Source organism: Lutra lutra, chromosome 15 (assembly GCF_902655055.1).
Source record: "Lutra lutra chromosome 15, mLutLut1.2, whole genome shotgun sequence".
In the NCBI taxonomy this organism is placed as follows: domain Eukaryota; kingdom Metazoa; phylum Chordata; class Mammalia; order Carnivora; family Mustelidae; genus Lutra; species Lutra lutra.
The window spans coordinates 16,543,812-16,567,033 of NC_062292.1; the positions used below are offsets into that span (position 1 = coordinate 16,543,812).

The following is a 23,222-nucleotide window of genomic DNA, read 5'->3' on the forward strand; positions in this document are numbered from 1 at the left end:
TAAGCTTTTAAACAAGAATTTTAGATGTTATTGTAAGATTATAATGGAGAACATAGTCTTCGAAAATTCCCTTAGGGACCACAATAGCAAAATGTTGCTTTAAGTGTCAAACTAGCCCAAAATTCTATAAAGTAGAGGCCCAAAATAAGGAGTGGCTAATCAACTAAGGATGATCAAATAAAAGCACAACAGAAAAACTGACACTACGGGTTAACTTTGAAGAATGAACTGACCACCCAGGTGGGTTACGAAGGAATAGAAAGAAGCATATTCCCAAGAATAGAAAGAAAAGGAAAAGCATCACCAAAAAGAAGTGCTCAAGGGATCTGGCTATGGTAGGGTGCTGGGAGATAAACCGGAGAGATACAGATCCAAAGAGCTACTTAATTCAGACACTAACCTCAGCATATCTAAAACAAACAAAAAAAACCTCTGAAAAGGCCACTATCCTCCAGTAGGAGGTATGATTAGCAATGAACCATAGTAGGGGGAAAAGTCATAGTAGGGGAAAAGGCCAATTATGAACTCTGACCAAAAGAAACAATTAATTTGAGCCACGAAGAAAAAAAAAAAGAAAGAAAAAAAGAAAAAGAAAAAGATAAGAAAAAAAGCATTCTGAGGTTATCTCTCTACTGGGAGACAGTTTGTCCAAGAGGCCTCAAATAGGACCTTAGCTAAAGCAACTCTCAGAAAATGGTTCACCTTCTCTCTATTTACATATTCACAAATAATCATCTATTAATCTGTCTGTCTGGGTTCCTCAATACTCAGAGGGTATGCAGGGTACCTAAGTACTTGTCTCACTGTAAAGATACAGCCTTTGGTATTTTAGTTTACATCTCAGTTTCAAATGAGCTTTATTATTGCTACTCTGTCCCTGGAGTATGTATCTCTTTCTAGATCTCTGAGATTGAAGAGTGAACCTCATAAATTCACAGAAAAGACACTGTGACACTGTGAAGCTCCTTAGGAGCTAGTCTTTCTGAAATGAAAGCCTGTCTGCTGTCTTACAAAATTCAGGAGTACTACTGCTGAATACTACTTTTTTGCAGGAATTTAAGTTCCTAATTTATTTGACAAATGTATGGTCAGAAGTTGTTAATCTGGGGGGGCACCTGGGCAGAGCTGTCAGTTACACATTCAACTCTTGGTTTCAGCTCAGGTTGTGAGATCGAGCCCCATGTCGGGCTCTACGCTCAGTGTGGAGTTTGCTTAAGATTCTTTCCCTCTTCCTCTCTCCCCCAAGCTTGCTCTCTCCCTCTCTAAAATAATAAATAAATCTTAAAAAAAGAAAAAAGTTGTCAATCTGAAAGGTAAAGACTTGCTATTCTGTCCAAATATAATGTTGAAAAATAATGTTGTCATCTCACTGATCTTGTTTTGACTAGATTACAAACATTCTATCATGGTATAACAAATACAAAGCCCAAAGTCTAATGCTGATTCTTTTTTATACTGTCTTTATGTATATTTTATATGTAAATTATCTTTTTATATATATCTATATATAACCTTTGTTAAGACTAAACTATCAATACTTTAGGAGCTAAGATAAAAAGTCTACGTAGAGGGGCGCCTCGGTGGCTCAGTGGGTTAAGCCGCTGCCTTCGGCTCAGGTCATGATCTCAGGGTCCTGGGATCGAGTCCCACATTGGGCTCTCTGCTCAGCAAGAAGCCTGCTTCCCTCCCTGTCTCTCTCTGCCTGCCTCTCCGTCTACTTGTGATCTCTCTCTGTCAAATAAATAAATAAAATCTTTAAAAAAAAAAAAAGTCTACGTAGAAATTAAGATACACTCTGTATGTATGTATGTATGTATGTATGTATTTATTTATTTATTTATTTATTTATTTGACAGACAGAGATCACAAGTAGGCAGAGAGGCAGACAGATAGAGAGAGAGGGGGAAGCAGGCTCCCCGCAGAGCACAGAGCCCAATGTGGGGCTCGATCCCAGGACACTGGGACCATGACCTGAGCCGAAGGCAGAGGCTTTAACCCACCGAGCCACCCAGGCGCCCCTACACTCTGTATTTTTAAAAAAGCATGTTTTAACTTACAAATATAAAAACATTATACAAGCATATTTTAATTTTGCTTATAGTTGCTTCTCTCCTGAACAGAACAAATCTGTTCTTACCCAAAGATTTTTAGCAAACCTGGTGTAAGGCTTACCAGGGAGAAGCAAATAGGTAAAGTCAGCTCCTAACTCAAGAATTAAATAGAGTTGTCATACTCAGCACATCAAAAATCCCCACTTTCGATTAGTATCTAATTAAAATTTTGGATGTTAAATTTTACCTTGTAAAACACTGTTCTCGAGTCTCAATCTTACAAAGACCATAAATGAGAATCTATACTATGACTGCCAGGTAAAATCTTATAAATAGTACCTCTTTTCTGAGATACCTTGGTCATATACCCTTGAGGAGGCAGACAATGCTGAGCCAATAACTATGCCCAAGAAGCCTGGCATTCAGATCCAGGCACTTAAGAAAAGGCTTTTGTTGTTGCTTTTTGTAGCGTTGTTCTTAACATAATTCCTGTAATCCTAAATGGCAAAAAGACATTTAGAAATTGTTAAGTTACCATATTTCCTTGATTCTAAAACACAAATTTTTTCATATTTTAATATTTCTGATGAATCCTATAATCTGTAACATTTTACAATTAATTAGTGCATTTTTTCTTAATGGTATTTAAATAATGGCATTCTAAAACCAGGGATGTTTTAGAGTCAATGAAGTAATAAAGTAGGTTCAAAATACACAGTCCCGGGGCGCCTGGGTGGCTCAGTGGGTTAAGCCTCTGCCTTCGGCTCAGGTCATGATCTCAGGGTCCTGGGATTGAGCCCCACATCAGGCTCTCTGCTCAGCAGGGAGCCTGCTTCCCCTTCTCTCTCTGCCTACTTGTGATCTCTGTCAAATAAATAAATAAAATCTTTAAAAAAAAAATACACAGTCCCAAATGGACTGGTGAATGACTGAAAGAATTTATATATATTGAATCATAATCTTCCCACTCAGAGTATACTATGTCTGCAATGGGTTTCAGACAGTTACAGCACATAACCCATGAGTTTTCCCTCTTCCTGTTATACAATAATGGCAATGTCTTCTCCATCAAATTGTAACTATTTTTGACTGGGTTACATATATATCATACTTAACTCTAGGTCTAGAAAATTTTTTTATTTTTTTCTGAAGATTTTACTTATTTGAGAGAGAGAGAAATGAGTAGGGAGGGGAGGAGCAAAGGAAGGAGACTCGCCGCTGAGCAGAGAGCTCAAAGCAGGGCTTGATCCGAGGACTCTGAGATCATGACCTGAACAAGGAGACAGATGCTCAACCGACTGAGCCACCCAGGTGCCCCTAGAAAATTCTTAAAAGCCTCAAATAAAAAGTTCTATTTATGATCTTATTTATGTTGTTAATATGCTGTTAATGTATTTTTCTCATATTTTTGCAAGGAAGCAATGACAAAGGAAAGATCAGTGTCCCAAGTATTTCTTGTATGTAACTTGATATTCTGGAAAAGTTATCTAGCCATTATTTATAGACACTAGTTACTAAAAATGCATTTTCACTTCTTAAAACCTGCTTAGCTCTAAAACAGTTGATTGAAAATTTCTGATACTTTAAATGCCTGTACAAAAAAAATGTATTTCGATTCTGATCAACCTCTGGAAAACCAGTGGCCACATCAGAAAAATCTATAGAATCCCTTGGCTAACAGGCTCTATAGAGCAGAGTTACATTCTCAAACATTAAGGTAAGTCTAAAATCAATAAATTCAATTAATCCAAAAGAAGCATCATCATCAGTACACTGATAAATCAAAGACTATAGTTCGTAATTTTACCAGTAAAGCACATTTTAAAAAACACTAAATGGAAAAGGGATTTAAACATTTAAATGGAAGATATTCACTATGTTCATATAACAACAACTATCAAAATTACTTTCACTAATTGCAGAATACAAGGATTCCTCAACCATCTCAGGAGCAGTATGGTATAGCAACAGCAGAGTACTAGCCATGTGACCTTGGGCAAGTAACCTCACCTCTCTGAGTCTCAGTGTCCTTACCTGTAAAATAGGGATATTAACACTTAAAACCCACAGGATCATTCTGAAGATTAAGTGAAATAATACATATAACACATGTAATATGGTAACTAGCTTATAATTAAAGGTCAGTAAATGTTAGTTGGTATTATTACCTTAAGATTTCAACATATGTTGTATGCCGGGTCATTTCTCATATACCCTTATATAACACTATCAATCAATTCAACTAACAACTACTAATTAGACCTTTAAGGAAATGAAAATAAGCCAATGTGGGTGGAACAGCATCAATAAGGAGGGAGGGGGAAATGGCATTAGATAAGATGATGAGGGACCCTGTAAGACATGTTAAGGAATTTTAGGTTTTACCCTAAGTGCTATGAGAAACCATTAAAGGGCTTTAAGCAGGAGAGTAATACGATGATATGAGTTATAAATCCGGGAGGAGACTGTAAAGGAAGAAGGAATCCATTCTGTAGTGTCCTGTCCAAGAGATGATGATTGCCTAAGAGTATCGACAGTTTTGCCAAAGGCATGATAGTGATGATGATGAAAACTAGATGAATTTGGATTATTGTGGAACGTGAATAAACAGAATTTCTGATATATTAAGGAATGAGGGAGAGAGAGAGAGAGTAGACTATGTGACATAGGAGACCCAGGAATGACATACTTTACATAAAATACTGGTAAAATACTTACCTAATACATATATAATATCTTATTATGGGTAAAATTTATAAATAAAACCATGTAATTAATGTTGTAATGCCTTTTCACATAGAATTCCAACTTCGACTAACACCAAGCATTTATTACCATATACAGTGCAATTAGCAAAGTTTTCATAAATTGATAGACAATGAAATGAGCTGAAATTTCTTGCTCTCAGTATTAAGAGAATAGCTGATAACAATTAAATGAGAATTAAGATGACTTACAACTCTAGCATCTTTGCTACACTTTTAAAATATCTTCCTTTAAATATGTCTGTAAAGCATTTCAACAGAGGAAAACATTTTTAAATATTATGTATATTATGTATATGTATAATATACATACCTTTTATTATAATGGATAGAGTATACCCATAACTTTGTGTATCTTATATGTGCACACGCACATATACACTAAAAACTCTGTAAAGGAGTCTAAGTGTCTAGCATTTCACAGATACAATATAACTCTAAGATTAGAGGGGTAGATGGAAAAGAGACAAAGTGAAGAAAAGGAAGAGAGGGAAGAAAATGAAAGAAGAAAAGGTGAGAGCAGGTGAAGATGATGGTTTTTGTTGAGGAATGACCCCCTGTTCAGAAAGGGCTGTTGATCTACAAACAGGTGGATCCACCTATATGCCTGGTTGGCATCATGACGCTGAGCACACAGGAGCTAAATAAAGCACGTAGGAAAAGGGTGAATATGAGAGCCAAGAGACTCTGACAACAGTTACTGTTTATGGCAAGACCTGCTTGTCCCAAGGGACCCATTTTCACATAATCTATAATTATCTCTTCGCTTTAATCGCCTTGTCATTCCTAAGGCTCTCCTGGGCACTGGAAGAGGAAAAGCTCATTAACTAAACCTTTTCTCCTCTCTCCAGCCACCCATGGCTTTTAATTGCTTGGTGTGTTATTATCTAGGAGTGCAACTGGGATCATTTTCATAAGAAAGGGAGGTAGAGAGGAGGAAGGGAGCCATGAGTCCCTGAGGTATGCACCACAGAAAAACCTTTGCTTTCTCAATTATTTATGCCAGCTGAGGTTTTACAGGCTGAATAAATCCATAACTCAAGTTCATTCTGAGCAGTCAGATTCTCAAGGGGGAGTTGCCCACTTGCCTATACACACTTGTGTAGTCCTCAAAGAATAACCAGAATGTAACAAGACATATGTCATCCAATTTATCACCTATCACCAAAGTGTTAACACAATGTTGATCATGGGCAACACAGTGAAATAGAGAAGGATTTCACTAGTACCAGCCAAACAGATGTAGGGAAGCAGGATAATCTTTTTGGTGCTGAGGACAGTGGTATCAATGGTACAGTAGCATTCCAGAATGACTTAACCAACTGAAAGCAAAAAAAAATCCAAATTTTCAAATTTTAAAACATAAAATACGTCTATTTTGTATATGTATACTCATGAAACTTTGGAGTCTTACGTGGATTTGTCCAAACAGATGCTATCTAACAATGTGAAGCTTTGAATAAATAACTGAATGGAATTTCATACCACCTGATTTTATAAATCACTTAAAAATAAAACAATATATGTTGTAGCTTTTTCTGCAATTACACCTCTCTCAGGAACATTTTAGAGTACAATTTACGTGTAAGGGATAAGCTTTTACACTTTCACTCCAGTTCATATTTTTTACCAAAAATACAAAATTAAAGTATAATCACATTCATTGTAGTTTATTATACTTATATTATGCCACTTTATAATCAGAACTAAAGAGCAGCCAATCAAAAGATATTTCTAAAATATTTTCAAAATCCAATGTTGTTTAAAAATTTTTAACTTTATAAGTCAATGATGAAAGCATCTCTTTAAAATTCTACAGGCTTTTGTGTTTGACCACAGCAGTGACCTCTGGTATTTTCTGCCAAAACAGTTCATTTGTCTCACAGAACAACTAATCAATTCCAGAGCCCATCAATCATCTTAGTTGTATACTGCTCTGGTCTTGCTTAGAGAAGGTCCAGATGGCTGCCTGTCTAAGTGGGATTAATAAAATTCTGATAGATTACATAGCATCAAACTACAAATACAACAGGGAAGACCAAATCTTATTGTAGGGTAGAATGGACACTGTACATGCCTCATTTATTGTATTTTTAATTCTTGCCCTAATTTCTCAGTTTACGTGCCAACTTCTAGATAAAACCTTCTAAGCATACAAGTCACTAAAAGTGATTTCTTGTTAAGTGAGTCAGTGTACGTAGTGCAGAAGCATTTGACTCTTTGCAAAACCCTATGCTTATTAATCAGAGCTTCTTCTACCCATCTGTAGTATAAATGAAACACATCTGATCTTAAGACTAGAGCAACTGTCTGTGAGTTAAAAGATTTGTCACTCTCTTGTTTCTATAGTTCCAAACACAGATTCTAATAGTACTGGCTCTTCCTTTCTTATTTTCCATTTTCTCTTACAAAACCAAACAACCTGCACTTAATTCTATAACCAAACCAACATGTGATTTTAGCTAACATAAGCCCTGTGCCCTGGGTCCCTGTTGTGGGGGTTCTGTGCTGAATGACAATAAAAGTTAACAGTTACATAGTAACTTATTTTGTGCCAGATACTACTTTAAGATGCCTGGGCATACATACTGATACAATCCATGTAAGTGTCATAGGAGAAAAGTAATATAATTATCCCCATTTTGCAAATAAAGTAACTTGTCTAAGGTCACAGAGCTAATAAGTGGTGGAACCAACATCTGAGTGCTGGCAGTTTGGCTTCATAGTATTTTATACTTAATTAGCGTCACACTATGTCTCCCTACAGAACAATTAACCAGCTTCATGATGGAAAACTGGTGTTGGGGGGCATCTGGGTGGCTCAGTCAGTTAAGCAGCCGACTCTTGATTTCAGCTTAGGTCATGACCTTAGGGTCATAAGATCCAGCCCCGCATCAAGTCCCCTGTTGGGCTCTGCGCTCATCATGGAGTCTGTCTGTCCCTCTTCTGCACCTCCCCCCGCAAAATAAATAAAATAAAATCTTTAAAAAATTGGTGTCAGTGCTCTAGAATATTAACACACAGATCTGTACCTATGACATTATATTGTCACTTTCTGTGACAGAGTAGAAATAAGGGTCAGAACCAAAAGAGGCTCAGAATTGGCCCCAGTGGCCCTTGGCTCAAGAACATTTACAATAGGGACACCTGGGTGGCTCAGTCAGTTAAGAGTCTGCCTTCGGCTCGGGTCATGATTCTAGGGTCCTGGGATCGAGTCTCGCATCAGGCTCCCTGCTCAGGAGAGAGCCTGCTTTCCCTCTCCCTCTGCACCCCTGTGCTTGTGCTCTCTCTCCCTCAAATAAGTAAATAAAATCTTAAAAAAAAAAAAAAAAACCATTTACAATAAAACAAAAATGGGCCTTAACTTATCACCTACAATGCACATTAATCAGGAAAGCTGCCAGAACAATGGAGCCCAAGCCTTATTAAATGACTTTATTAGCTACTGATTTTTCCTGATCTTTAAAAAAATTTTAGAAGACTATATATATTAAAATATCCAAAACAGACCTTCAAAATACTTTTTTAGGGGGATCCTGGGTGGCATAGTCGGTTAGGCATCTGGCTCTTGATTTTAGCTTAGGTCATGATCTCAGGATCATGAGGTCAAGCCCTAGTCTGATCTCAGGATCATGAGGTCAAGCCCTAGTCGGGTTCCATGCTGAGCACGTGTAGTCAGCTTGGGATTCTCTCCCCTTCCTTCTGCCCCTCCTGCTCATGCTCTCTCTCTCCCTCCCTCCCCACTCTCTAAAGTAAGTAAGTAAATAAATAAATATAAAATGCCTTCTAGTTCCTTACTTTGTAGAACCAAAAACATTGGTTCTACAGAAGAGAACTTTTCCGTTCACCTAAGTTTACCATTTAACATTTCTAAAACTCTAAAACCTGTCACTTTCACCTCAGGTGAACATAATTCTGCCAAGAAACTGTAATTAATTTCAGTTAAAGCACAACTTCCTTTTGGAAAAATAAAACACCAGTTATAGTTCACCTAGGTAAAAACAAAATTTGATTATATAAATGTAAACAAATAGCCTATATTCATTGTTGCAACTGCATTCTTATACTTTAGAAACAACAGGGCCACATATGATACTTTACTGAAAAAATCCAACATTTCAGTTTAGAGTAATTTTTATCATGACCTAGTTTATTATAGTGGAATTCAGTTTAATTACAAAATAATTTCTCAAATATAAGAAAATAACTAAGCGCTGTTATTTCTGATCTGCTATTAGCAATGACAAAATTAATGTCTATAATAGTAAAAGGCTTTCAGTGGTTCACATTCATGTTTCCTACTGTTTCATATCTTAAAAATACGTTCCAGAATATATAAGAAGACTAAAATTTAGATGACTTTAAAAAAAAAGGCCAAGACTAAAAATCTTAGAAGAATGTGTCACATGACTTTAAAGAAGAACAAAATCCTTTTCCTGATTTCCACATAGTGCTGAAAGAAAAAAATTATCCAAGAAATTTTATATATAACATATAAAATGTAAGATCCTTGTTAAATAATACAAGATGAACATTAAGAATTTTTTAAAATTGTGGTTAAAAAAACAACCCGCATAACATAAAATTTACCATCTTAACCAGTTCTAAGTGTACAGTTCAGTAATGGTAGGTACATTGGTTGTCCAACAACCAATCCCCAGAAATTTTTATCTTGCAAAACTAAAACTCTACACCCATTAACTAACAACTCCTCCTTTCCCACTTCCTCCAGCACCTGACAACTCCCAGACTACTTTTTGTTTCTGTGAATCTGATACTCTTGATACCTCCACTTAAGAAGAATCATACTGTATTTATCTTTTTATGAATGGCTTATTTCACTTAGCATAATGTCCTTAAGGTTCATCCATGTTCTACAGTCTATGTCAGAATGTCCTTCCTTTCTAAGGCTGAGTAAGATTCTCTTATATGTATATATATATCACATTTTGTTTATCCATTCTTCTGTCTATGGACATTTTGGTGGCTTCCACCTCTTGGCTATTATGAATATAGTGCTGCTATGAACATGGGTGTGCAAATAGGTCTCTGAGATCCCGTTTTCAATTCTTGTGTATATAAAACCAGAAGCTGAACTGCTGGATCATACAGTAATTCTTTAATTTTTTTGAGAATCCTCTGTAATATTCTCTTTACTGCACCATTTTATACTCAACATGATTTTTAATCTTTAAGAGAAATAATGCTAATTTCACAATGACAACAACAAATTTAAAATTTTTTTTTCTAAAAAAGAACATAAATATTTTCTAGAAATTGTATAAGCTTCATGGGACTGAATCAATACTTTCCCTTACATACTTTAGCTCAGACTGCAGCCATACTTTAAAAAAAAAAAAAAGGCATTTTTATCAGTGTGAATAAACTGTGAATAAACCTAGACATATACATACACACACTCACACACACAAAGAAATAAGGTATTCTGAGGAAAACTAACACCAACAACAAAACCCCACGGTTTCAGATTGTGTGAGACACAAAACCTTGCCTTACTAACTACTTCCGTGGTGGGAAAAGTTACTATCTGGCACTGATTCAGATGCTTATTGACTTCAAAGATAATATATCTAAAAAATTTTCCTGCTATTTATTATATTACTAGAGATACAACCAAATTAGTTTCATATTAAGAAAAAGTTCTGGGACGCCTGGGTGGCTCAGTTGGTTAAGCAGCTGCCTTTGGCTCAGGTCATGATCCCAGCGTCCTGGGATCGAGTCCCACATCGGGCTCCTTGCTCATCAGGGAGCCTGCTTCTCCCTCTGCCTCTGACTGCCATTCTGTCTGCCTGTGCTCGCTCTCTCTCCCTCTCTCTCTCTGACAAATAAATAAATAAAATTAAAAAAAAAAAAAAAAAGAAAAAGTTCTTCACAGATGGAAGTTTTCAGAATTAAACATACACACACACACACACACACACACACACACACACATATGTATACACACATTTAGATGTATGTATCTCTATTATCAAAAACTAGAAGAGAAATTACCTGATGATTTCTTCATGATACAGAGAACTAACAACAGGTCCACCAAAACCAGTATTTGCTTCTTTTCCTTTCTTCTCTGGTGACTGTAGGAGGACAGAAGTTGAAAAAAAGACACATGGAGTAAGGCACTGTGTATTTAAAATAGTTACAAAATACTACTTTTCTAATGAATACTAAAGATTTGAGGTCCACCATTTTTCTAAGGCCCTAGTAACAATTTCAAGATGGTATCCAAAAGGCAAGATGACCCTCAGGTCATCAGACTAAAGGAATGAGTACCCACTAGCAAACCAAAGTCATTTCACTACTGCGCTCTGGAGCCACCTAAAGTCCACCATTCCCTTAGCTGATTATAAGATGTCAGCTTTGTTCACTGTGGAAAAAAGTGATGCTCAATGTAGAAAAATTAAAAAGAAATATGACCTATACATACCAGATAAAAATGTAATCATGAAAGTCTAGTTAGCAAAACTAAAACTTCCAAGTAAGAAAAAAAATTAAACTATAGTAAAAACTTCAAACTCAACCATAAAGAAAAATAAGTTAAATAAGTAAATAAATAGAAAATAAAAATAAAAATAAATATTTTTAGATGGCAAGAAGGAAGGAGAGAAGGTGGAAGAGAGAGAAGAAAGGAGGTTATGATAAAATAAATGAAAAAAGAAACAAATTGTTATTGGAAGACTTTCCAAAATCAAATATTCAATAAGCCCTGACCCTCAATATTCTCAAAAAGCAGAAAATTAAGATTAGCAAAAGATCTGAACAGACAACTTACCAAAGAAGATACACAGATAGCAAATAAGCAAATGAAAACATGTCCAACATCATACATTGTTAGGGAAGTGCAAATTAAAACAACGATGAGATACTACAAAAAACTCTCAGAACGGCTAAAATACAAAAGACTGATAACAATTAATGCTGGTAAAAACATGAAACCACCAGGGGCTCTCATTCGTTGCTGGAGGAAATGCAAAACGGAACAGCTACTTTGGAAAGTGATTTGGCAGTTCTTCTAAAACTAAACATGGTCTTACACATACACGGTTCAGCAATCTTGCTTCTACGTATTTACCCCGCCAAAACTGAAAATTCATATCCACAAAACATCAATGTTTAAAGCAGTTGTTGTTGTTTTTATAACTGGCAAAGCCTAGAAGCAACCAAGATGTCTTTCAATAGGTGAACAAATAAAATGCGGAACATTTGTACAACAGATTATTATTCTCTGAGAAAACGAAATAAGCTGTTCTATATTAACCAAGAAAAATGACAGTAAACAACTAAAAGCATTAATTAAAAAGGAGACTTTACAACTGGTAACACAGGATTAAAAAAGGATTTTTAAGATACTATGAATAATTATACACCAACAAGTTGGATAACCCAGAAGAAATGCATAAATTCCTACACATATATAACCTACCATGATAAAATTATGAATAAAAAAATCTGAAGAAACCTATAACCATTAAAGAGATTGAATTGTGGAGGATGAGAAAATTAAGGCCATCCCACCTCGAGTTTAGCATTAGCACAAGTACAGCCGTTTTAGCTTTGGCAGCCATCTTAGGCCCCTGTGACCAAAGGCTGAACTTTCCCCTACTTTACCTTAGTTCTAAGAACCCCACCCTTAGTTCCAGGAAAGTACCCAACCCTGTAAACAGCCTGGCAACAGCTAATCAGCTTGCTACAGAAACGTATGAAATTTTACCTCCCTCCCCTCCAAAACCTCTTGTAATGACCCATAAATACCCCTGCCTTAACTAAGCTCGGGGTCCAAGTCCCTACTCCGCTGTGTCAGGTATACTTGGGCCTAAGCTTAAGCTTGTCGAAAAAACCCTCATGTGACTGCATCGGTGTTGGCTCCTTGGTGGTCTCTCGGACACGAAAACTTGGGCATAACAGAATCAGAAATTTAAAATCTCCCAAAAAAGAAAAGCCCAGGACCAGAAGACTTCACTAAAGAATTTTACCAAACATTTACAGAATTAACACCAATCCTTCTTTTTTTAAAATTCTCTATGTGTATTTTTTAGTAAATTAGAATAAAATCAAATATATATATTTTTTCTCACCATAGCACATACCCTCCCCAAGGTCCCTCACCCAGCAACCCCACCCCTCCACCGCCCTCCCACCTCGCAACCCTCAGTCTGTTTCCTGAGATTAAGAATCTCTTACGGTCTGTCTCCCTCTCTGGTTTCATCTTGTTTCATTTTTCCCTCCCTTCTTAAACTCTTCCAAAAAACTGAAGAGGAGGCAACATGCCTAACCTCATTTTATGAGGCCAGCATTACCTCAATACCGAAGGCAGACACAGAAACCAGAAGAAAACTATAGAGCAATATCTGAGGAATACGGATGAAAAAATCCTCAACTAAATACTAGCAAATTGAATACAGCAGTACATTAAAAGGATTATATACCATACCGTGACCAAGTGGGATTTATTCCTGTGAACTTAAGGACAGTATGGTTCAACACATGAAAACTGATCAGTGGAATATACTACATTAACAAAATGGAGAAAAACTGTGTGATCATCTCAATTAGTACAGAAAAAAAGTATTTGACAAAACTCAACACCCTTTCATGATTAAGGGAAAGAAAAACAACCCATTCAATAAACTAGAAATAGAAGGAAAACTATTTCAACATAACAAAGGCCAAGTGTGAAAAGCCCATAGCTAACCTCATACTCAATAGTAAAAAAAACCTGAAAGCTTTTCCTTAAAGATCATGAACAATGCAAGGATGCCTACTCCTAACACTTCTATTCAACACAGTATTGAAAGTCCTAGCCATAGTGCATGGAGCACTGGGTGTGGTGCATAAACAATGAATCTTGGAACAGTGGGGAAAAAAAAAAGTCCTAGCCAGACCAATCAGGCAAGAAAAAAAGGGGGGGGGGGCATCCAAATTGGAAAGGAAGAAGTAAAAAGACCTCCATTCACAGATGACATGATCTTATACCTAAAGTTCCACTCTACATACACACATATAGACATACAAGAAACTGACAGAACTAATTAACAAATGGATCAAGTTTGTAGGATACAAGCTAACACACTGAGATCATGTAATGTCTGAGAGAAAGAGAAATAAGTAAGTTTTCTAATATTAAAAAGTGATCAGTATTATGGAAAAAATGTGGGGAAGAGAATTGCAATTTTAGGGCCTCACAGAGAAGGTCATTCCAATAAAGACATAAGGGAAATAAAGAAGTGAGCCTTGCAAAACAGCTAATACAAAGGCCCTGTGGTGAGGATATGGTTAGAATATTAGAAATGTATGCTTAGAATGTTAGAAAATTTAAGTGTTCTCTGCTGAAGGCTCATTAAAATATTTCAGGGGGGAAGACTAGAGGCAAGAACACAATATTTACTTATTATAATATTTATTATTGTACAGTCAGCAATCTTTTACTTGTGTGAAAGTGTTTCTTTTACCCTCACTTTTTTTTGTATTAATAGTTAGATTCACATAACAAAATTAACCATTTTAAAGTGTACAAGTGAATGGGATTTAGTACATTCACAATATTGTACATTGTCTGCAAACATTTTTATGATTCCAAAAGAAAATCTTAAACCCCATGCAGTCACTCCATTGTTCCTTCTCCCCAAAAGCCTGGCAACCACCAACTTGTTTTTTTGGTTTTTGAGAAGTGATCAAAACTATTTCAACAGCAGCTGCACTACTTTACATTCCCACTAGCAGTGTAGGATGCTTCTAATATCTCCACATACTTGCCAACACTTGTTACTATCTTTTCATTAAGGTCATCTTAGTATATGTGAAGTAGTTATCCTGGTGTTTTGATGGCATTTCCCTAATAACTAATTTCATGTGATTGTGGGCTCTTCTTTTCAGAAAAATGTCTATAAAAGTCCTTTGCCCATTTATTAGTTGTTATCTTTTGTTGCTGAGTTGTAGAAGTTATTTATGTATTCTGGATACTAGCTCTTGATCAGATATAGGATTTGCAAATATTTTCTCCCATTCTGTAGGATGTCTTTTCAGGTTCTTGAGTACTTCTGAAGCAGTAAAGTTTTAAATATTGATCAAGTTCTACTTACCTACCTACCTACTAGTAGATCAAGTTCTACTTACCCTACTTTTTCTCTGGTTGTGTTTTTGTTGTTGTGTCTAAGAACCCATAGGCAAATCCAAATCATGAAGATATATCCCTATGTTTACTTTAAAGAGTCTTATTAACTCGTTACTTAGATCAATGATCCCGTTTCAGGTAATTCTCATACATAGTGTGAGAAAGGGACGCACCGTCATGTTCTTGCGTGTGGATATCCAGTTGTCTCAAGCATTGTTTGTTTAAGAGATTATTCCTTCTTCATTGAATGGTCTTGGAATCCTTATTAAAAATCAATTGATCATAAATATAGGGTTTATTTACACACTTAATTCTATTCCACTGGTCCCTAAGTTTATCCTTGTACCAATACCAAATTGTTTTAATTACTGTAGCTTTTTATCAAGTTTTGAAATTCAAGTGTGAATCCTCCAATTCTGTTCTTTTTCAATACTGTTTTGTTCATTTGGAGTCCTCTGCAATTCCATACAAATCTGAGAATTGGTTCTTTCATTTCTGCAAAAATGGAAGTTAGAATTTTGATAAAGATCGCACTGATTCTGCAGGTCATTTTGGGTAGTACTGCCATCTTAACACAATAAAATCTTACAAGCTGTGAACATGGGATATCTCCCCATTTATTTAGCTCTTTGCTAATTTGTTTCAGCAATGGTTTTTGGTTTTCAGTGTAAAATCTTTCCCATTCTTGGTTAAAATTATTCCCAGGTATCTATTCTTTTGGATGCTATTATAAATGGAACTGTTTCCTTAGTTTCCATTTTGCGGTGTTCACTGATGGTGTATGTCACTCTTGTATCTTGTAACTTTGCTGAATTTGTCTATTAACTCTAGCAGGTTTTTTGTGAACTCTTTAAATTTTCTATACATAGAATCATGTAATTTGTCAACAGAAAGAGTTTTCCTTTTTCCCTTTCAATTTGGATGCTACTCATCTTTTTCTTGTCTAATTGCTCTGGCTAGAATTTACAGTACAATGTTGAGTAGCAGTGGTAACAACAAACATCTTTATCTTATTCCTCATCTGAAGAAGAAAGCTTTTTGTCTTTTACCATTGAGTGTAATGTTACCAGTGGGTTTTTTCTAATGCCCATTATCATGGTCAGTAAATTTCACCTTCATTTTTGAAACCTATCTTAACTGGTATAGAATTAAAAGTTGATAGATTTTTTTCCTTCTGAAATTGTCCCTATTGGCTTCAAACTTCTGAAAAAGTCTGGGGTAGTTCTTACCTTTGCTCTTCTGTATCATGTTTTTGTTTTTTGTTTTTTTTTTTGCCTGGATGCTTTAAGATTTTCTTTGTTCCCCCAGTTTTCAACAATTTGATTATCTTACGTCTTAGTATGGTTTTATGTTTCTCCTGTTTAGGACTCATTGAACTTCTTGGATCTATGAATTTATGGCAGTGATTCTCAATTAGGGGAGATGTTTTTTGCCTCCCATCCTTGCTCAAAGATATCTGGCAACCGTCTGGGGCAATTTTTACTTGTCACAAGTCGGTGGTCCAATTGGCATCTGTGAGTAGAGTCCAGAGATGCTGCTAGACATCTCACAAAGCACAGGACAGCCCTCTACAACAAAGAATTGCCCAGTCCTAAATGTCAATGGTGCAAAGGCTGAAAAACTTTGGTTTATAGTTTTCATCAAATGTTTAAAATTTCAGCCAACATATATTAATTTTTTTCTATCTTTTCCTTTGTTTCCTACTTTTTCTCTTCTTTATGGGGCTCCAGTTATATACATGCCACATTGCTTGATATTTTCCCACAGTTAACACGGGCTCTGTTCTTTTTTTATTCAGTCTTTTTATGCTCTGTCCTTCATTTTTATTAGGTTCATTTGCTATTTTGTATTCTTTAAATTATGTTAGACTTTGTTTTGGCATGAATTCAGTTACACGGAATCAATTTGATCCTTTCAAGACTCACTTTCAGAGTTCTGTTAAGGTGGGGACAGAATAGCCTTTGGTCCAGAGCTTCACTTAACCTCACTACTAAAGTGAAATCCTTCTGAGGCCTCTACAGTATTATGTTCCATGTACCACACCTTCTTCCCACTCTGACTAGTAGCAAATGAAATATTCTCAGTCCTACCTCAATTCCAGGAATTGTTTGGCTTACTGCTTCCCTGCATTTCTTTCCTCGGCTTGTTAGTTCCCTCTCTCACATAGTATTAGCATTCAAAGGGACCCCTCTGCACATCTTTGGAATGCTCTCCTTTTGTGCAAGAAGTTGCTCTCTAGTAGTCTGCTTCCATTTTCCAGCTCAAATTACTGAGAAAGCCAGACTCTTTTGGGTCCCTCTTCCCTGCACTATAGCCTGGAAATTATTTCCAGGCCATAAGCTGAGGCAATATATAGGGCTCATTTTGTTTCCCTTCTTTACTAGTTGTATACTACTTTTAATATGTCTGAAAAATCACTATTTTTCATCTATTGTGTCTGGAATTCTTACAGTTTCAGGCAAAAGAGTAAATCTCACCCCCATTACTCCACAGCACCCAGGAGAAGTCCCACAAACATTAATTAAAAAACTAGTATAATATTCCATGCATAATTTACTTAACTATTATCTAATAGTTGTCTAGGCTATTTTTAATTTTTCACTCATAAACAAAGATGATGAATATCTTTGTATATAAAGCATACTATAGCTTTAATTAAAAATTTTGGCAAAAAAAGGCTCCATAATATGATTTATAGTGTATTTTAAGAATATCTCTTCTTCCTGGGATTAATTTCTCTTTCTGAAGCTTTGTGCATGGTAGAATGCTGGTAACAACTTTTTGGAGGAGGAGGGGAGGGATTATATTTTAAGCAGAAATAATATTTAAAAAATAATCTGCCATTATCAGATTGAATTCAGAATAAAGCTGCCAAAGATGCATTAGTTTTGCTCTCCATCTCCTTCATCTATAAGAAGGGTAAACTTTGGCTACCTTACCCTACCATCTCCACTCCAATGAGAGGTTTCTCATAGAGGCTTAAAAAGTTTATTCCATTTCTCTCTACTCAAAATCCATTAGGTTATTTTTATGTTACATCAGCAGTTAAAGAAAGAGCCTCCAATTTGGCAGCCAACAGGATAAAATTTGCCAATTCTTACATTGCCTCAGACTGTATTATTTGAGACAGTGAAATGCTCCTTCACTCAAAGGGGAAAGGATAAGTTGTTGGCTGAGTCTTTATCACTTGATTCAGATTCCACCTTAGCCAGTTGCAGAGTCAAGATTTAAAACCTTGTGAAGCATTCTTTTCCAGCTGAAAAATAACTATTCCAAAGATTATCAGACTAATATATGCAAGGAGGGGGTTTCTTGCTTCCATGTGCTACCTTTTTTGGCTTCTCTTTTATTAGTTTGTTTGCTTAATTTGTTTATAGGTCTAGCTGTAGAAATTTGGGTAAACTAACCTCTCTGCCCCTCTTTCCTCCTTTGTAAAAACAGAATATTATTACCCATCCTATGTAGGTGTTTTAATATATAAAATATGTATGTAAAACAGAACAGTGCCCAGCCCAAAGAGGACACTATATAAGGGTTAATTAATGTAATAATAATTATGAGCCAAAAATACAGCCATTTCTCCAAAGCAAAAGTGCTTCAGTAATATAGATAACAAGATGCTTTGATGTGGGGACTTATAATAATGAACAATGAGTCTTTATCTAAGACACTTAAATTTCAGAATCTCTTGCTAAAGCAACCAATCCCAAAACCAAACAAGAAACTTACCAGAACTCTTGTCATTAAGAAAAAAGAAAATAAAAATAAGACTTAAGTGCTCTGCACTTTATATATACTATCCAATTCCAACTTCAAAACGATTTTGGAAAGTTGGCATTTTTACTACATTTCACTTAACCTAAGACATCAACTATAAGAAGTATCATTATTTTCTGTAATGCTAAGAAAGAAAAAACATATAAATACACTATCAATTTTAAGACACATCCAGAATTTTTCAAAAATCTCAAGAACTTAATAACTGTCTTATATTTGATGAAATAGATCTCCATTTTACAGATTAGAAAGCTGAAGATAAGAGATATAAAGTACCCACTGCCACACAGTAAGTGGCAAAATCAAGATTCAAACCAAGCTCTTCTGATGTCCAAAGCCTGTGTTCTTTGTTAAACTATGCTACTTCTTCAAGCAATTTCAGAAACCATTATTATATACTGACAATACTCTGAATTAAAATTTTGTTCAGTTTCTTAAGTGTAATTAAAAAAATTTTTAAGTACTTGGTTCAAAAGGAAACTTCAAGATTAAACATATAACTGGTTTTTTGAGGCTGATTTATGATAAATTATGAAAATTTAATCAATTACACAGACTAATACTATAGTCCTTAAAAAAGAATACTTTTCTAATAATTCTTCACAAACATTCACTGTAATTTTTTCCTGAAACATGAATATTCATTTCCACATACAAGAATAAGAATATTAATCTCATCTCAGTTAGTATCTGTCATGAGTGTTAAAAACAACAAAAACCTAGGAGCTCCTGGGTGGCTCAGTCAGTTGAGCATCCAACTCTCGATTTCAACTCAGGTCATGATCTCCGAGGGGTAAGATGGAGCCCTGCATCAGGCTCCACATTCAGCGCTGAGTCTGCTTTTCCCTTTCTCTGCTTGTACTCTCTCTCTCTCTCTCTCCCCTATAAATAAATAAAATCTTTAAAAAAAAAAAACCTACCATGAAAATGTTATTTGTAACAGTACTACTTCTAAAATTTCACAAGATGGGGGGGTGCCTGGGTGGCTCAGTGGGTTAAGCCTCTGCCTTCAGCACAGGTCATGATCTCAGGGTCCTGGGATCAAGCCCCACATCGGGCTCATCAGGCTCTCTGCTCAGCAGAGGGCCTGCTTCCCTTCCTTTCTCTCTGCCTGCCTCTCTGCCTACTTGTGATCTCTGTCTGTCAAATAAATAAAATCTTTAAAAAAAAAAAGGTAACATTGATTTCTACTTGTGAATTTCCTGATGACATTAATTAATATTTTCCTCTGTACTTAAATTAAAATATGAATTAATATGATAAGTTGATTTAATTACTTGAATTCTGCTTGTATCAAACACACTACTTTGGTTGATGAGATCATATCAACTAGATTTTGAGCTGTAAATCAAGAAGTATAATTTGTAGCAGTCAGTGACATGTAACTCCATTTTATATCCAACTGGCTTGTTGGTGCATTTGAGTAATGGAATCTAGGTCATAGGCCTGGATATGGTTGCTACAAGGTAGTCTTAAGAAATGAGGTTTTCAGGTTTCTGCTTTGGAAAGTTGAGATCCACAATAAGGAAAGTTACTAAAATGTTGAGATAGTGTTCAAAAGACTTTGGTAAGCCACAAATAGCAGATGTTCACTAAACTTGTCTTGCCTTGGGATGCTTCACTGGCTCAGTTAATAGAACATCTGACTCTTGATCTTGGGGTCATGAGTTCAAGTCCCACATTGGGGCTAGAAATTAGTAAAATAAACTGGTCTTGCCTTGTCAATCTCTGTACCTCTCTTTCATGATATCATCCATTCATCCTATTAAGATAGTTGGTTGAATAGAGGTAGAAGTAATGGAAAAGAGAATGGAATAGAAATACACCCAGTTTAAACTTTAAAAAGAGGGAAATAACCTAGTTTAGTACTAGTAACCTATCTGTTTGTGTATTCCCATTCATGTATTCCATAAAAAATCACTTACGGCGATTGGAATCCTGGGGAAAATGGCAGTGGCTGTAGCACAGTTTTTAAATATCCCCGAATGCTGCCTTAACAGAATAACCAGAATAGCATAACCAAAAGCTCTTAGGCAATATCTCTCTAAAAACTAGTTGATTAGATAAAATTGGAACAAACCATCAAGATTAGTATAGCATTGGGATCTCCATAGGGGAAGCAATTGGGAGTCTGACCTGAGAATGGCATGATCCTAAAATTGCCAACAGGTAGTTTATTTTGCTTTTTTGCCAACAGGTAGTTTAGAGGATTTTGCACACTTCATTTCTGAGTTTAAAAGGTTCATGGTAAGGTTCTTTAGAGCTGTCTGGGCACTGTTCCAAAATTACCAGCCAAATTTCCCTTCCAGTATAAAACCTTACACTGAGAGTAATCTACTGGGAATTTAATTACAACCAAGCAGGACAATGATAATAAAGACAAAAGGCAAAAAACAAACAAACAAACCAACAAACAAAAAAACAGATAAAAGGGGGAAAGGGGACCAGAGCCAAGTACTCTTGAAAGTATCTCAATGGCCAGATTTTTAAATACTTTATGAAAATAACAGAAAAGGGTGGTATAGCCCCCCAAAATCTTATCCCAATCCACATTTCAGTGTTAAAAATTCAAGAACATTAATTTCAAGTAAAGATGAGTAACAGGATTGTGCTTGAATTCTACAAATCCTACAAAGGTACTGTAATTCAGGATTGTCCTTTTTGTTTTATTAGAAGTTGTATTAGTGGTGGAAAAAATGAAAGTACGCTAATATTTTTATGGGCCTTAGTAAGATTGCAGTATTGCATTTCAGAGTAATACCATATTACAAGGTCGAGTGCTATTAGTAGTATGAGTACCTGTTTCACTATAGCTTTACCAAATTAGATGATTGGTTATCCTAAAGGAATTAGTTTAAAATTCATTGCTTATTGTTTTAATTTGCAATTTTAATTATTTAAAATATTTATTTTAATTCAAGTATAATTAAAATGCAGTATTCTATTAATTTCAGGTGTACAGTGATTCAACAATTCTATATATTACTCAGTGCTCATCATAACAAGTGTACTTTTTTACTCCCTTTACCTATTTCACCTATTCTTCCCTCATCTACCTGGCCTCTGGTAACTACCAGTTTGTTCTCTATATTTAATAGTCTGGGGGGTTTTTTTTGTCTCTTTTTCTTGTTTTTTTTTCTTAAATTCTACATATGAGTGTAGTTATATGGTATTTGTCTTTTTCTGACCTACTTACTTCACTGAAAACACTATTTCAGAGGTAGATGCACCCATGTTTATTGCAGCATTATTTGCAATAGCCAAGAAATGGAAGCAACCCAAGTATCCATCCACACAATGGAATATTAGTCAGCCATAAACAAGAATGAAATATTGCCATTTACAACAACATGGATGGATCTAGAGGGCTTAGTTTGTATTTTTTTTTAAATGGTTAGGCATGTTGAACGTTTTCCCAAGTGTTGGTATAACATTATTGATATTTATGTGTATGTATGAATAAAACTTTAAACCTCTTTGTAACTTCAAATATCTCATTGTTGCTTGCTTATAACCATGGTCTGTTTAACCTTTGGATCCTAATGTTTTCCTTACATTTGTGATCATTTGGTTATATTGCTTATCATATTATAGAAATAGTAACCATTTGCTTAAAATACAGTTTCTTCTAACTTATTTTTACTACATTATTACAGAAATGTTAGTTTAAATATTTTAATGTTGATCTTTTATTATTTTCTTTGAAGCTTAATTTCTAAGAAAAGCTCTAATTTCTGAACAGATATGATATTCAGAATAATTTTCCAAAGAACATTTAAATATTGATCATTGTTACATTTCTATAAATTCATAATAACCTGAGGCTAGTTTTCTATGAGAGACCTTTTAAAGTAGCATTATTTTGAGTAAAAATACTTCATAAAGGTAAGTGTTTCACATATAGGGCTTTACATACACTGGAAACTGGGCATGTGTACAAGTGATAATCTTTTGTACCTTTGTTATTATTGTTTTAGAGAGGGAGAAGGGGTAGAGGGAAGAAGCAGAGAGAGAATCTTGAACAGGATCTCATGACCGTGAGATCATGACCTGAGTGAAAATCAAGAGTTGGACACTTAACTGACTGAGCCACCCAGGTGTCCCTGTCCTTTGTTTTAAAGTTCCCTAGAACTAAACAGTTGACAATAGCCAGGAAATTAAGAAGACAAAATTAATATATTTATTCTTAAATTCCATTATAGAGTGATAAAAGAACAACTTATTTTTTGTTTTGCTATACAGTGATGAAATTTGTTTGGTGAATCATAAGGATTCTCTAAGAGTCCTATTGACCATATTAATTATCTGGAAAAATCATTTCCTATATTTTGGTGGTAAAAAATACTTGGTTAAAAAAGTTTATTTTTAAGTTTTTTAATATTTAAAAAATCTGCATCACATTTTAAGCTATTGTATGTAGTAAATATGCAAAAAATTGTAGGAAATGCTGAAATTTGGAGGCTTGGCTAAAATATCTACTTGCACATATTCTGCTTT

General features: G+C 35.3%; 1 protein-coding gene across 3 annotated transcripts in view; it reads right to left on the bottom strand.

Moving 5' to 3' along the window:
• Positions 1-23,222, bottom strand: part of ACBD6 (acyl-CoA binding domain containing 6) — a 208,437-nt gene that overhangs the window by 119,378 nt on the left and 65,837 nt on the right. For all 3 annotated transcript variants that reach the window (XM_047704719.1, XM_047704721.1, XM_047704720.1), the window contains exon 4: positions 10,832-10,914. In XM_047704719.1, the coding sequence (XP_047560675.1) occupies positions 10,832-10,914 (83 nt within the window). The remainder of the gene's footprint in view (positions 1-10,831; positions 10,915-23,222) is intronic.